The sequence below is a fragment of the Anopheles funestus genome, chromosome 2RL (genome assembly GCF_943734845.2).
Source record: "Anopheles funestus chromosome 2RL, idAnoFuneDA-416_04, whole genome shotgun sequence".
In the NCBI taxonomy this organism is placed as follows: domain Eukaryota; kingdom Metazoa; phylum Arthropoda; class Insecta; order Diptera; family Culicidae; genus Anopheles; species Anopheles funestus.
The window spans coordinates 59,236,223-59,253,059 of record NC_064598.1 but is presented as its reverse complement, the minus strand read 5'-3'; the positions used below and the strand labels follow the sequence as shown (position 1 = coordinate 59,253,059).

The window sequence follows — 16,837 nt, the reverse complement described above, 5'->3', positions numbered from 1 at the left end:
ATCTTTGTTTAATGGATCACCTACACGATCATTACAAAAATTCTTCTCATTTATGCTTAAGTTTTTCAATTGCAGTGTCGGTCTGGATGTTTTATTTATTAGCGAAACTTATCTTCCAAATTTCTGTTACTGACGTTCAAAGCAAACTGACTCTCCATCCCTAAGGGATATCGAGTGTTCAACTCAACTTTTTATAGTAAAAAACCCCGAAATACTTTGCTACGATAAAAGAACAATCCTACATGAAAACCCAATAAATCGTTCGTAATGAGCTACTCATATCCGTCAGGAGCTAGATTTGTTGAATCTTCTGTTTTCATAAAATGTATTCTACTGTCCGCTCCCGTATCCAAAGTGCTTCCGAAATTCGCTTAGCGCTTATGCTACGTTTTTGGGTCGAAAGCTTCTCGAGACGACTCTTATGATTTATGGATGGTCATAAAAACCGAGCCAAACTACCGGCAAATCAGCATAATTTATAACAAATTATTAATCCATTAAACGAGAATTATTGCCATCCAGCTCGTGGTAGTTTAGTGGTCGAACGGTTTTTCTGGTTTTCAAAAAATCACCAGATCGTTGACTTTCTCCTAGGAACATTTTTTTTGCTCCCCCATTCTCGTGTTTAGACACTTCGATTGTTTTGCTTTATTTGTCCCGTTTCCTTTCCTTTGCCTTGAACATATTCTAGTTCGAGCGTGAACTTTCTGTTCGTTTGTGATTGAGTTTTGTGGGATGGCGCCGTTCCGATTGAAGGAAAGATTGTTTACAATTTTAATCATTTACCTTTGGAGTGGTTAATTTTTTCTCCTTTTCATTTACCACTGCCGCATACATCTTGGAGAACGTCTCGAAGTGAGGATAATTGATTGAACGAAGGAAAGGAAATAACCACACTGCTTTCGTCATTCCACAACCACTTGATGACAGACATTCATTTTCAATGTGTCACCACTCCTGTGGTTGATTGGGTCATTAATAGCGATTACTCACTCGTTTCGAAAATTTGCTAGCATCCCTAAATGCTCTGTTTTGACTGGTTGGTTTTAAACACACTGTCGGATGATCGCACGCAATGATCATCGCCTTGGTGCAGAATATTGCGGTAACATTCTTGAAAATTGCCCCGTTGAATTTCAGTTTCAAAATAATGAACAATAAACAATGCTTTGGAACAGTCATACAGATTGGGCCATGGCGCCAACTTACAAGGCAACAATAAATATAGTAAGGAGTGTGAAAACAGTTCGTATGGTATTTTTTATTCTTGAAAATTTAAACTTTACTGTTGAATATTAGTTATTTATTACGCAGAAGTGTTGATAGGGAATTTAGAAGTGGCCGTTTTTAAATTTCAGCAAAAACATAATTAAAGTCTTTAACTTCATCATAATTTACGAAATGCTGGTTGTTGGCCATGCCCATTTATATTGAGCGAAAGAAATGTAAAATCTGTGTGGCTCATAATAGACCATAACTAACTGATCCCACCAAGCACACGGATAATTCAGCTTTGTTTTTCGTGCTGCGGTTATGTTTACTTTGTTTCTGGTTTTCAATTAATGTAACGGATTCGTTTTAAAGTGTCGGGAACTATTTTGCTTATGGCTTATATGTAATCCAAAAAGGTTATATTATATCAAAACTATACGAACTTTTTTTCACTCCTAACCACATTTTAAACCAATAATTTCTTGTTACTAAAGTTCGTATGAAATCAACTTTGAAAGAAATAAAAAAAGCTAATTGGCCCAAAATCACGTTTTGCGATTCGCTGGAAGGGAAAAATTTAAATATCACTATTTAAAAAAACGGAATCTTAAAATGCGATTCCATGATTTGCAAAGACAGAGAGCGGGAGTAAATTAATCGCTAGGTAATGTGAACAGAATGCGGCTGCTGGTTTATAGATATTTGTTTTTAATATTGCTTTAGCACTACATTGCACAATACGATACCCTGCAGACGTAACAGCCAATAACGTTTTGTTCAGATGCGTATGTTTGGATATTCCGTTGAATTAATGGTGTCATTATCAATCAAATTACTATCATCGAACGGTACTCTTCTCTTTCACATTACAAGCATGGTTGGAAAACCGTGCGAGAGCATGTCACTGGAGGGTACAAAGCGTTCTTTGAAAAACACCGAAACGACACGAACAAGCGAAAGTTACGAATGAAAGATAACCATATTCAAATCAATTCCAACTCATAAACGATCTTCTAAGGTGACACATTTTGTAGGTGTTCAGCATCGTTACTGTAATCGATCGTCTTTATCATCATTAGCATCTAAACGCTGCGAACGGTACCAGCGACAGTTCTTTCCCATCGAATGCCGGAACCGTGCCGTGTCCTAAGAAACAATGAAGGAATAAAACAAAATAACACTCGCACATTCACGCACCAGCATAGAAAAGAAATGCATCGATGCATAGCGGAGGTGCAGCCACAGCTAGTTATCGATGACCATGACGGCGCCTGGGTTGGAAGCCAAACCAAACAACATATTTACGATGGTTCGGGCACCAACCATCAACACAGACCGGCAGCTTTCCTCGTTGACCTTTGCCGCCGGTGGTTTCTGGGATGCTGGGTTCGGTTCTATCGTTGCAAGAGCGTCATGTCTGTTTTTTTTTTGGGTTCTCGCTTCAACCAAGGACAAAACCGCGTGATTGCTTAGCGCGACTCGTCGACGGACAGGCGTCCGTAATAAAGTAGATAAACACTACTGTCTACCCGGCATCATTCCGCCGGTCTTCGGTTGGAAAAGCCGGCTTAGGCAACGGCAGTCACTATACCTATGCTGTCAGAAACGGTCCCCGCAGTCAACGCATTGCGATCGGTTTATCTTGTACCAATCCATCGCATTACTGGTGGCACTGGACTATCGGTGGTGCAGTTCTCCCGTTTTGTTTTTTAATTATTTTGTCTCTCACACACACACACATACATGCATGCACGCACATACGCACGACTGGGGCTCGGATCGGACTCGCCAGTTTTACATCATCCGTTGACGTTTCGCCGTCTGTCTGACGCGCCGATGATGATCTGACTGGCTGTCAGTCAGCCCGCAAAAAACCCAACAGCTGGTGTATTGGACCGAAAGTGACTAGTAGTTATACTTCTACAAAAGATCTCTAGTAGTGCGCTCCATAAACAACGGAATCTTGAAAAAGGAAGATTGGAGGTGATAGCAGGGTTAAAAACTAGAGAGAAGTAAGAAAGAAAAAAAACCTCCGCACACGCGCGATCATCACACTGAGTCTCTCATTTGAAGCAACACGCATCTAAAACTATAAAAAAGTGATCATAAAGATGTAATAAAAACGAGACAACCACGACGGCGGCGACGATCGCTACGGCAGAACAAAAAGATCGCCGAGACCTTTTGGGAAACGATGCAAACGATTCATCAAGGATCAAGGTACGGTACGACGGGCGACCGAGCAGTTTTTGGGTGGCACAGCACGGCCAAAGCTCGGCGAAATTGAAAACAATAAAACAATACAGCAAACTAACAGCACCGACCAAAAGTAACAAAACATTCTCAAATTAACCTAACAAGATACCTGTTTTGGAGTTTATCTTTCCGTCTATAGATTGCTCTTTTCTGTTTATCGCTTCCCTCTGGTTACCGATAGCAAAAGCATTTCCGTGGTGCAACAACACAAAGAAGCCTTTTCGGTTTGAGATATTTACTCGCCCTAGTACGAACTAGTCAAATTGTGGGCCACAGCTCTTGGCCCACGTTCCACCTACCTTTTTCTTTATTTTTTTTTTGGTTGCTTTATTGCCATCGATCTATGGTGTGCTGTTTTTTGTTTATGTTGTGCAAAATTTGTGCATCACATTTAATTTCCTTCTTGTACACTTCGCTCACTGATTTTGGGGTTTGTTGTGTTGGTTTTTTTTTTAACTACCGATCGTGAAGATTTTTGTCACTTTGACATTTTTGTTCTGTTAGCAAACTCCCCAAAAGCCAGGTCGTATACCGCGCGGAGGATGGAATATAAAATTAATCACCATAAAACTTTTCTACCCATGAAAAGTGGACGCGTGCGGCAAATGTACGATTAGCTTCGTGAATTAAACCGGGAAGAGATGGAATGGGAAAGAAAACTTTTTTTTTTTGTTTACATTTTTATCAGTTGTTGGGCTGTCTCATTTTGTAAACGTTCATGATATGATGTGGGAGAAACATTGTAATCGTACATAATTTGTATCCTTCTTTTTGGTTGTTGTTGATGTTTATAATTGTATCCCTTAATCGTATTTATTGTAAAGATTTTTTCCATTTCATATATAACTCCCAAACCAAACTTTCAATTCAAAATGAATGTAACCAACAGTCATAATTGCTTGCGGTTCGGAAAATTACATTGAAAACAGAATCTCAAAGAGACGCGTAAAAGACAAACTTTGAAATATGTGCTACTCTTCAAAAGCGCACACGCCCCACGAACTAAAGAGCCAATTGAAGAATGGAATATGCAAAATGGTTATTTTGGGTGGACGTGTTTCATCCTGCGAGCCCCACAGGCTACGCGGCTCCCACTGTCGGTAAACTTTGAAGTCTCGCCAAGCGGTTGGGACGGTACGTTTTGGTCAATGTAGTTGATGCAGAAACCGGTATGAAGATGGCCGCTTGCCGGTTGATGGTTTCCGTATGACTCCTGGCTGGCCTGTCAGCACTCAAAGACCAGCCAGTTCGGTAGCGAGAAATGAAGATTGTGTGTTAGCCTTGGATCCTGTTTTGCTTATGTTATTTACAGGCGGAGTTCCTTCGGTCGTTCGCCGCACCAGTTGTTGGACTTTTTTTTTTCATTGAATAATTTATTCGACAAAGTGACGGAAGATCATTCGGTGTTGTAACAGTTTTTAAGGATGAAAATAAAGCAGTTCCAAACTATAAACAACGACCATTTATCAGCCAAGTTTGATTGAACTATGCGTGTAAATGTGATTGAAAAAGGAAATAAAACTATTTGAAACTAATGGACAAATATTAAACTCCCCAACCTATGTAGGGTAATTGAAATACGGGAATTGAAACAAGGGTAAATAAAAAAAAAATACTCCCCAAAAAAATTCAAACCACATTCATTCGTCACCCATCGTGTTGGGCATCGTTTTTTTTTTGCACGTGTGGTGGTGTCGGTTTAATGCTGTCACTAATTGAACGAATAATTTGAAAGTATTAAGTTGTTAATGTGGCCCGTGTGAGACGATAATTAAAACGTTTGTCGTTTTTGAAGCAGGTGTTTAAGTTATTCCCCGTTTTTGTTTTTCTCATGTAACCAATGTTCCCTCAGTTACTAAAGTCCAAATTTTAATACCATCTGCCTATGAGTGTTGGAACTTACACCATTCACCGCTAAAAAAAAGTGTGTGCGTTTTTGTACTACTTTATGTGTTGGTATTGAAATACTGAGAGTGATTTCTGTATGTACCATGAAACTTTTTGCTGCTCTCATGCACAATTTTACATTGCAAAAAGTAGCACACAAAGACGCACACAAGTTTTTTTTTCTTTAAAGTCCCTTTCTTTAAACTGACGCAACAGCTTTGCTAATGTTTGACCACTGTTTGGCTCTGGTTCAACGCTGGTATCCTAAACGATCGCGATGTTCATTTATCTTATCATAAAACTCGGAGCAACAAAGTGTTTTAAGAGACTCAACATCCTTTTTCGAGAGCGGAGTTTTTTTTTGTGTGTGTATATTTAAAGATTTTATCGTGAGTTTTAGCAGCCTTTTTGTCTGATACAGTTTTGTTTAAAATTTGTTTAAACTGTTTTTTATGCAAAAGATTGTTTAGAAAAATTGTTCGAACAATCACGAATTACTTATACTTTTAAATTTATTTATACAAATATAATAGATTTTCATTTCTATATTAATTAGTATTATTTTTCATATATTTAATTTAGTTCAACAATTTATCACAAAGTCGACAATCGGGTGAATGTTGTACCAGTCAATTTATCAGGAAACCCTTTTTTTGCAAATGTTATATATAAACTTAAACATATAACAATAATTGTTAAAAATGCATGCCTCAGCTACTCTAAGCAAAGCCGCTTACGAGAGCTCTCCGATTCTGTCGCTGTCGCAGTATAAGTAGGCACCCAAAGATGATGGACAGGCAAACGGAAAATGGTTTCACGGTTTAGAAGGGAAAATCTTCTCTTTCCACTTGAAAAACCGCAGCAATAAATGGATACCAGTGAATCGGAGACTGATGGAAAGATTTGCTTCCCTGCTAGTACCGTCTTTCGGTGGGTTTTTTTTTTGGGGGGAAAACAATCTCCCCGCGGAATGAAGCTGGGTGCTGGGTGTACTAGGTCGAGCTGGGTAGTTGGCAAAAGGGAGAACTGGTGACGAGTGAGTTTCAGTTTTGAGCGCAGACCCCTTGGTTAGTCCTTGCTAGCTTAAGTGTTTTCCGCCATAAAGATAAAAGGGAAAAACGACCAAACGGTTGGGGGTTATCGTTCGAACCTCGGAAAATTCGGAAATGTACACCGAACGATGGCAAAACCTCTCCATAATATCGTACACCTCCATCCCCTGTGTGCGTAGCAAAGAAACGGCTCCGATGAGAACACTTTCGTCGATTATTAGCAGTGGTCGCATACTTTCCCGTGATTCACATGAAATCTCGCTATCGTTCCCTGCTATGTATCGGTCCGTCATCAGGAAGCATAAACCATTCGGGTGGGTTTCGTGCACTCGCATCGCCTGACAGAAATTAGCATGTTTTCTCCGTGTGGTATGGAGGTACTCCATACTCGAATAAAAAACATGCTACAATTGCGTGTCCCCCTTGTTTTTTTTATCAGACAATGCGGAGCTGCAGACCGAAAATGTCTGTTGTTGATAAAACCTTTTTCATATGGTCTGTTCCAGTGAGTTTGATATTGCAAATTTATACAAAATGTATGAAAACAATTTAGACAAGTTCGATAAGCATAAGAATACTATACTCAACTTATATGCGATGCTAATAAGTGAAAATTTATTCTATCAACTGTTGTCAATGTATAAACTATTAATAAATAATCGATAACTGAACAACTTCCATTGCATCAGATAAGTTTGCATAAAGAATTTGTGCATTATTGTTTTAGAATTTCTAGAGATGAGTTTTGCCAAAACAAAGGCCACAAAGTTTTTGTGGGCAAAATTGTACAAATTACAACAATTTAAAAATCACAATGTGTGTAACACTGCTATATACAGCGGGATTGTATATAAAACACTGTGGCAGTGTGTGTGAACTCGAAGGTATTATACGTGCCAGTGTGTGCGTGACATGTATCGCGCAAGCTCCGCCTACAAAGTAAAATTGTAGTGTTTGAGCGGGCTTATATACTTGAGATGTGTAAAAAAAAACATTTTACGCTTTAATGTAAGAAATTCTTTCAAAATTATTGTGCTAAACAACAATAGCAACAGTACGATACAAACGTAATTTTCATATTGATAGGTAACTTTAAATTATACTGGTCGGAGTACTTAGTGCTATTTTCAACTTAACTTTTTTCGTGGCTTCAAAAATGCTATGATTAGTTTTGCTTTACTTTTATATTTTTGTGTAATGTTACTGAAGCATGGAACATTGTTTTAAATTTTTGATTGACAAACTGTTTGACAAAAGTTTATATTTTCTCTGCATTAATCTATGCAATAATAACTGCATTAATCTAAAGTGTACAGATATGAAGGGAACTGCAACAAATATCTTAGCTTCACTATAGAATATGATAATATATAATAACAATATTCAAAATTTAAAAAAAAATCAATATTTGTGAATCTTTTTAATACCAGTATTTTTTTAAAATAAAATTAGAATTACCTAGCAACGTTCCAACACTCGTAGTTTATTTTAATCATTCGTACTGATAAAAAATTTAAACATTCCACACATACTATCACAAAGAGTATTTATAATCAAAATTTCTCTAAGCAAACAAAAAAGTGTTTCCTTCTTTGTTAAAAGACAGTTCATAAATTAACTGACAAGCGTGACGCTTGAACATCATCTGTACTAAAAACGGACATACATCCTGTGTACTAAAAAAGAAGCTTTCGCTACTAACTCCCTGTTTCCTTGATTGTTTTTGAATTTGCAGAAAAAGAACGCCTTTCCCTGTGCGTTGGATGCGGTGGTCAGATCCATGACCAGTACATCCTGCGTGTCGCGCCGGACCTCGAGTGGCACGCAGCCTGCCTCAAGTGCCAGGAATGTCGTCAATTTCTGGACGAGAGCTGTACCTGTTTCGTGCGTGACGGCAAAACCTATTGCAAGCGAGATTATGTGAGGTAAGTTTCGATCACGCAGCACACGAAATTCTTCAGCGCCGGAATACATTTTCCCACTTTCCGTTCCATCCCGGTTACAGATTATTCGGTACCAAATGTGATAAGTGCGGTAGCTCTTTTAGCAAAAACGACTTCGTGATGCGGGCCAAAACGAAAATCTACCACATAGAATGCTTTCGATGTTCGGCCTGCGCTCGGCAACTAATACCAGGTGAATATTGGTGATAGGGACGATTTGTTTTAAAGGGACTTTCTTCCATACTAAATACCATCGTTCTACCAGGCGTACGCTAACATTATCATGCATTATCATCTACTACAGGTGATGAGTTTGCGCTTCGTGATGGTGGTTCGCTTTACTGTAAGGAAGACCACGATCATCTGGAGAAAACGTCCCAAAATGGCCTCATACAGGGCGTGGAGCCCAACAACAATATCAGCGGCAATGCCAACAACAACAACAACAACAACATCAACAGTACCAATAACAACAATAATAGCTTAAGCAATAATAACCACTCGAGTGAACTGGGGTCCATGTCAGGTAAGTGAGCATATCTATATTTGAATATGTTTGGGTTCGAGCGCCGTACTTGTAGACGCAACAAAAAAAACACATTTGGTACACAAATAAATTAACCCAAATGTAGTGGAACGTTTGAACGTGTCGTATAGTACCAAACCAAAGCTGAGTTTTGTGTAATTTTGTACCGAAATGTAAAACAAACGCTTTGGAATATGAAGCTGTGCAAGGTGGGTGATTTCGATGATTTTGTGTACAACCATTTGCAATCGATTCAGACCGCCTGAATATAGTAACGTTCATTAACTGATTTCCCTGGAAATGATCTCTTTACATACACTGCTCGCTTCTCACAACATGTTGTCAGTGTATCTATCGATTGAATAGCTAATCAGTTCTTATCATTATCATCATCAACTCTACAAACAACCAGCAAGCCCATTTTGCAGCACACGTCGCTCTATTCGTTGCGACAGGTGGCTGGGAATGATTATTAAAAGAAAAAAAGTCAACGCAACGAAGCAAAACAAAACCAGCAAAAAAAACAAAAAAAAGTCCAAATAAATACAGTACATATCAACCTGCGCCATCCAGGCGGCATTTAGTCAATCGTGAGTCTAGGCGGCTTGAAGGTAACTCAAACGGTAACAATGATCGGCATCGCTTTATGCTTATGGTCAAGTGGCTTCATGGACAAATATTGTCTGCTGCTCCTGCTCTCCCCTTTCTCCCTATTCTATCCCTAGCGAACGTCCCTTTGGTGTCGCTTTGGTCACCATATGGCAACATACTACGTCCGGGTTGACGACGACGATCCAGTAACGATCCACTTGAGGGCGTGTTTGGGGTGCCCTTTCTTCAACCCAGCATGATAATGTTGGTGTTGATGATGATGATGATGATGATGGTGATGATGATGATGAGTCGTCGCCGTGCCTTTCTCCTTGCATCCCATGCGGGTATCCACTCCCACAAGCTACACCGCAAAATGTCCGGTTTCGGTATTTGTATTTTGCTTCTCCGTTTGCTGCCGTCTCTGGTTTGCTTTGATTCTCGATCAGCTTGTACCCACTTATGTTCCGGTTGTGTAAATACTCCAGACACACGGTCTACATCGACCGAACTTGTCACCCGGGGCCGTGGTTGGTTGTTGTACCGACGGTTGTTCCGCCGCACCGGCCGAACATGCGAAAAAGGGTGACAAGCGGAAAGCCCGATCGGAATCTCTTTTCGGGTTTTGTGCCTTCTGATGATAGAGAGCGCAGCGGTACAACTTCAAACGGGTGTGGGCCGCATTTTTTTTACTCTAGCTTTATCTTGCAGAGAGTATTTTTTTTACATTCTTGTTTTTTCATTCTGTGTTTTGTTTCGTTTGTTTGTAATTTAGTATTTCAATTTTGTTCCTCAATGGGAGTGAATATGAATGTTATTGCGAAATACTTTTCCAACATTAGTATCATAGGATGCAAATGCATCAAAGTAAATAGTTAATATTAAAAAAACTGCCTTAACTTGTTCAACCTTTTCGATCGTCATTCGATACTAAAAACGATAAAACGACACAGGGAACCAGAACCCGGGTGAAAAGGAGTGCAAAGCAGAGCAGCAAAGCAAAACATAAAAACATAAAGCCGAAGCATAAAACAGTGCTACATACAGTACAAATGTTCCAATTTTCGCCCAACATGTTCACCCCCAACACACACCACATTTCGACATCATCACTTCTTCTCCTCTGTGTATACTTGTGTCCCACACGGAGGCCTCCGGCTTTGTTGTTTGGTTGGGCGCGTTTGTATCATGCCGGTTGCCCATGGGTATCGCAGTACCGATAATTGCAATCGCGATCGCGCACCGTAGTACTTAATATCGTTGAAAATGTTGCAGAGAAAATGCGTTCCCCCCACTGGACGGTTGCCGGTGTGCCGGTGTGCTGTCTTTTCCTGCCTTGTTTGGGTGGAGAAGGAAGGTGGGCTGAATGGAAGTATGGGAAAAGGGGGCAGCGGGTGGGCAAGCATTTGGCTCGAGTTTCCGATTTCGGTAACGATTTTCCCGCCCGTAATTAGACGTGTATTGATAATTATCGGTACTGATCGCGGATCTCTACTATTCTGCCGAATTTGGCGGTGCTGTGTTTGTGCGTGCCTTTCCTTTGGTGGCCGTTTTTTTGTTTTGGGTTCACTACTCACAATCTCACAACGGTACGGTCTCTATATCTCGTCCAGCTGTAGTTGTGTAGATAGATTTTTGTTTTTCCTTTATTTTCTTCTTTTGTGGCTGTTGCACCATGTATCTTGTTTAACCCTACACCTTCACCCCCATCTCTTTTTTTTAACTTCTGCTACACGGCTACGTGGCCATGGCCTTTTCCCAGTCCCAGACCTTCCATACAGCGCGCAAACACACTGTGTCTTACACGAAATAATTGACTCACTTCATGGCGGCGGCGGCGTACTACACCTTCTTGGTTTTTTTTTTTTTTTTGGTTTCCCCAATTCCCTGCGCGCTTGCTGGGTACAATTCAATACCGGACTTTGTGGTGCGGCGGCAAATCAATAAAACACGAGAAATAATAATAATAGATGTAATCGCGGCTGGCTCGCGGTTTGTTGTGGTGAGAGATACAACGTACCGAAAGCAGGGTGCAGGGAAGGACAGCATGCAGCAATTTCTTCACCCAAACCAGCGCGCAAATGTAGTTCATGTGAACCGAAGTTTTTGACATGAATTCAATCACTGCGGATTCATTTCCTTTCGGTACGATGTTGATTTTTTTTCCCGGTGGTTGCTCTCCCCATTTTACAATGTATGGTCAAAGGCAACCAAAAATAAAAGACAAGCAAAAGAATTATTTGGAAGATAAAAAGAGATTGGCAGTGCCATAAATTTAACGCGTTTACTAACCAAACTCATAGGCTTTTGTGGTTTAACTAGTACGCAGTATGATTAACTAACTGTTCTTTTTCTGTTATGATATTTATTATTTCTCTACAAACACACAGATTCGGGCAGTGAATCGGGATCTCACAAAAGTTTGCGTGGCAAAGGACCCACCGGACCATCGGACGGTAAACCAACACGTGTGCGGACGGTGTTAAACGAGAAACAGCTTCACACGCTTCGGTAAGTATCAAATCTATCACACCTCAGCAGAAAACTAATGAGATTTCCATTTCCACAACTGCGTCAATCATTTATCGAATCGATGCGATATGTACTATTGTTGGACGTTGGATGAAAAGAATTAATCGATCCTGCTCACCATTTCGTCGTAAACTGCGTATGATTGTAATAGCGGTAATTATGCTGTTTACGATGAAATGCGATACGATGAAATGGTTTCGTACACAATGATGATAAACGTGATGATAATGATATCGAACGTACCGTGTGATCATTACATAGCAGAGGAAATGGATATATTGTGGTTTGCCATGTTTGCATATTGTAGTACTATGGGAATTTTTGTTGAGAACTGTGTCGGGCACTCTTAGATCATGGGTGAAAATTGTCCCCAAAGGTATTGATACCTATCGCCACTTTTGACAACAAAATTTGTACGATCAATTAAACAACTTTGTAGTCATTTTACTATAATTCTAGTCAACTAAGTAATTCATGCAACTCTTAAGTAACCTTATGAATATCGGAGAAGATGCTCAAAATTGCCCAACACCTGTTGATTAGTATTTATTTGGTTAGAAATTTATTTTATTTATCGGTAGTGTCTCGCTCAAAGATAAAAATGACTATTGGATAAAATATTTAATATTTTAATTTAAAAAAAAATAAGAGTAACCTCAAACAAAAGACAACATCTTAGCTAATAACTCTTCACAATTTGTTGAATGGTCGATATTGCTTAACAATATATAAACTTCAAAAAGAACTCCAATGAGTTTTTTTTTTTCAACTGTTTAAAATTAACACAATAGGTTACTGTTATCACGGTATTGTGATAAACGACCCGGTTTCACACGACAGGACCAGGATATCAAATGCCATCCGGATCGGTACCCCCCGTAGCAAGGACTGACTATCTGACTAGTTTGTAAAAATAAGTCCAGTAAGCTAGAAATGGCCGGCGTGAGCCAAAGAAAAGACATTAGTTATTTCCATTTCCAGAGAGATAAATTAAGTAACAAGTATTGCATTTTAAAACAGGCAATTGTAATTTGAGCATTTTTTTTATTTACTAAAAATGTTGGTTTATAATGGGTACCAAAAATATGTTTGATACCCCCTTGCCTTTTTGTTTTAAAATTCGTGTGTTGTAGAAAACGAATCCTAATGAAAAAAAAAAAATATTTGGATAGAACAATAGACAACCAATGACTGCATAAACTCTTTATATCTAATAAATATAATATTTTTATTATTATTTTTCTTCAAGATCTGTTACGTCTTATTTTCTCCTAAAATTTTAAATAGTGATCAAAAAAAGTGTTCTAATGATTTAACGAATTATTGAACGATAAAAGAGAGCGAAGTGTTCGATTGAAATAATTTCATCATTTTGTGCGAAACTTACTCTTTTGTCCCGATCGAATGGTTTGATCTTTTTGTGTGGTAAACACAAACAGCAATTCTACACAAGTACGTTGGGTATACTTTACATTTGCTGTAATTTTCTTTTGCACCAAAGAGAATGCACTACGAAGCGCGTATGTATGCACTATTGAATGCACACCGCCGGCCAACAAAAAGGGTGATCCATCGTCAGACGGCTTAAGCGCCATCGCGTCTCCAGAGTCACTTGAGACACTTCCAAGTCATCACCGTTGCGCTGCTGGATGCGTGTGACCTACCGAACTTCAGTCCAGTCAGTCTGTGAATTATCTCTAATTAGAAGCGCACACATGCACGCGATCACAACAAGCGTGGACGGTGGCGCCCATCATTAATATTGACTGCCCAGCGAAATACAAATTGTGCAAATTATTACCATAATGCAGTAGTTGCAGTCACCGGAACGGCAACTTGTGCGTCAATGAAGCACGCGTCTGCGTCCGTGCAATCTCAAAACGGTACAGACAGTGTTTGCACAGCGCTTCACGCGACCCAAACACATAATGCACATGTGCAATTTGAGATGCATCACTATCGAGTTGTTTTACACTGCCAATAATATGCTCTATCGTTTGCATGTCCGCTTTCTTCTTACGCTTTTCTCACTCTCTATCTGTCTCTCTTTCTCTCGGCCTCTCTCTATACAGTACGTGCTACAATGCCAATCCGCGACCCGACGCACTGATGAAGGAGCAGTTAGTTGAGATGACCGGTTTGTCACCGCGGGTCATACGGGTTTGGTTCCAGAACAAACGCTGCAAGGATAAGAAAAAAACGATCCAAATGAAACTGCAGATGCAGCAAGAGAAGGTAAGCGTTGGAATGGCCGATCCATTTCACCAGCAGCAGCAAAGCCAGGACGAGGATCGGTCTATTAAAGCCAGGTTTTCTTCACTTCTATTCCATTGTACCATAGGAAGGACGAAAACTGGGCTATGGGATGCAGGGTATACCGATGGTGGCCAGCTCGCCTGTGAGGCACGACTCACCGCTTAATCTCCACGGCCTAGAAGTGACCGCCTATCAACCACCGTGGAAGGCACTGTCAGATTTTGCCCTTCATTCTGATCTCGATAGTAACGGATCGATCAATACCCATACACCCGCTTTCCAGCATTTAGTCAATCAGGTAAGTTGTTGATGGAATGATGCCAGTATTAATTACTTTAGAACTAAATGTAAATTTAACTTAAGCGTAAACAATATGTTTCATTTTTGTCATTGTATTATACTGACGAAATAATTATAATTATTTGTGACACTCACACTGCTAAAGACGACTTGTAGTAATATTAAAAGGAAAACTTACCGTACGCTAGATTTAAATTTACACCATAATCCAACGTCGCAACGCAATCAGACGATCATGGAAGACGGTGAACATACAAAATGGAAGTTTTGTCAGTTGAATGCGACGAACAAAGAACAGATAGAGAATGGAATGTATAAAAAAACTGTCTTCTGCCTGTTTTGCCGCCTTGACTAATCCCTTGATTAAGCCGAAAGCCGATGGCAAAAGACGATGCTCGGCGTTGCAGCAACCGAAAGCCAAGCCAATCAAGAAACACGCAAAACGACTCGATCGTATTGTAGCAACAGCTATAACAATCCATGAAATATGCGCTGAATAATATGCGTTTGTGTTGGATCATGTTAGATACCTTCTCTTGGTCCCTACACGGGACCATTTATTGAGCTTAGCAAACTTTTGTAAAGGAGAATCAGCATTTGTTTTTATGTTGTAGTTTATTTGATTTCAACATTGCTAGTTACTGATTATTATTTAATTTGATGGCAGTACATTAGTCCTTAATAATATTTTTTCTCTCTATTTTTTCCATATCACAGATGCATGGATACGACGTCGGCAATGGTGGAGGAGCTGGTGGAGGTCCTGGCGGCGGTCCCGGTGGGATGCCACCGATGCCGGGTCAGGTTGGACAGGTCCCTCCTATTGGATCGCATATGGATCTCAGCGGGCATCACCATCCGGATAGTACGGATTCATACGTAACCTATCTCGAAAGTGATGACAGCATGCAGGGCAGCCCATAAGAATTTTGCTCATACACACCCGCTTTCGACTCCGATCGATAAAGGAGCGAACACAACCGGATGGCAATATACGGCACACAGCTTTTATTGAAGCAACAATAATGTCCTTCAAACTGAAACGCACCAGAGAATGATATTTTAAAGTGTACCAGTAAGCTTTTTGGATCGTTCCTTTCAAGCAAGCAGCTTCTTGAGGCAGGATCGTTCATTTAAATTTCCTTAGACAAACATTGAACATAAAACAACAAAATCGAGCCAAATTGTTCGCCAAGTTACACATGAAGGTTTTTGGTTTCGGTATTACTTTTGGTTGGCATGTTCTTCTTTTTTAATTTAAATTTGCTATAAGAAAGGAATTAACGGGAAAATTTCGACGCAATGCAAGAGGGCTAATGTTACAGATAGATTTATACATTGGTTAGAAACGTTGGCAGAAACTAGTGCGCAAGTAATAGCAAATAGCAAAAAGAGCCGAAATGAAGGCTCGTTGTAAATAATGTAAAAAAACAAAACAAAAATACCACTTAGTAAACGTCCACTGAACACTTCTACCTACCGAATCACTCACTCACGCGCCCTGCACTGTTGCCAGTGGTAATGGAAAATGGTTTTCGTGGAAGAATATTGAAATGATCAAAATAGACAATGTTCTACGGAATAATACAGAAATTGATACGATTAGTATGGTTACAGTTTACGTGTAAAAAAATCTAGAAACAAAACATGGAAAAATATAAACTTCCACGTGAAGATAGAAAATGCACAGGCAAACAAAAAGGTGGACAAAACAAACGAAACCGAAACATATGCATTTCTCATTATGCCAGAGCTGAGGTAAAGTGTGAAAGGTTTTTCACCGACAAGTTGTCACATACGGTACGGAAATAAAAACTTCATAAAGCGCAAAATATTGTGGACTTCTGTGGACAAGCGAGACCATTACGTTGGTACACTCAGTGGAGCAAAGCGAGTGAATCGATTACAAGAAGAAGAAGGTGACGTCCGAGGAAGGAGCTATAGGTTTAAAATATCTAATCATATAAGAAATATCGGTATTTAAAGAAAACATTGAAAAGATAAGCTTAAAAAACAGACAAGAAAATAAAACAAAATACAAACAAAATGTATGTTGTTGAGTTGAATTGATTTCATTTGCTTCACAAATCAATCGGAAGATCCAATCGCCTATAGCAAAAAGGACATCTTTGTTTCGATAGTATTTTAAACGATCCGAAATATTTTTCCCCCTTGCAACGTGAAAATGTGCAAAGATCTCGTTTGTACGTTATTTGCTGTGTTTCGAAAAACTCTTTGCAAATTGCGCCAAAAAATCAGGGTATAATTCGTTATTTCAACAA

At 39.5% G+C, this 16,837-nt stretch overlaps 1 protein-coding gene across 1 annotated transcript in view; it reads left to right on the top strand.

The window, feature by feature from the left end:
* Positions 1–16,602, top strand: part of LOC125764191 (insulin gene enhancer protein isl-1) — a 29,147-nt gene extending 12,545 nt beyond the window's left edge. The window contains exons 2-8 of the mRNA XM_049428151.1: positions 8,143–8,332; positions 8,413–8,543; positions 8,655–8,876; positions 11,858–11,978; positions 14,072–14,234; positions 14,341–14,553; positions 15,273–16,602. Of these exons, the coding sequence (XP_049284108.1) occupies positions 8,143–8,332; positions 8,413–8,543; positions 8,655–8,876; positions 11,858–11,978; positions 14,072–14,234; positions 14,341–14,553; positions 15,273–15,479 (1,247 nt within the window). The 3' untranslated portion in view covers positions 15,480–16,602. The remainder of the gene's footprint in view (positions 1–8,142; positions 8,333–8,412; positions 8,544–8,654; positions 8,877–11,857; positions 11,979–14,071; positions 14,235–14,340; positions 14,554–15,272) is intronic.
* Positions 16,603–16,837: the final 235 nt, after the last annotated feature.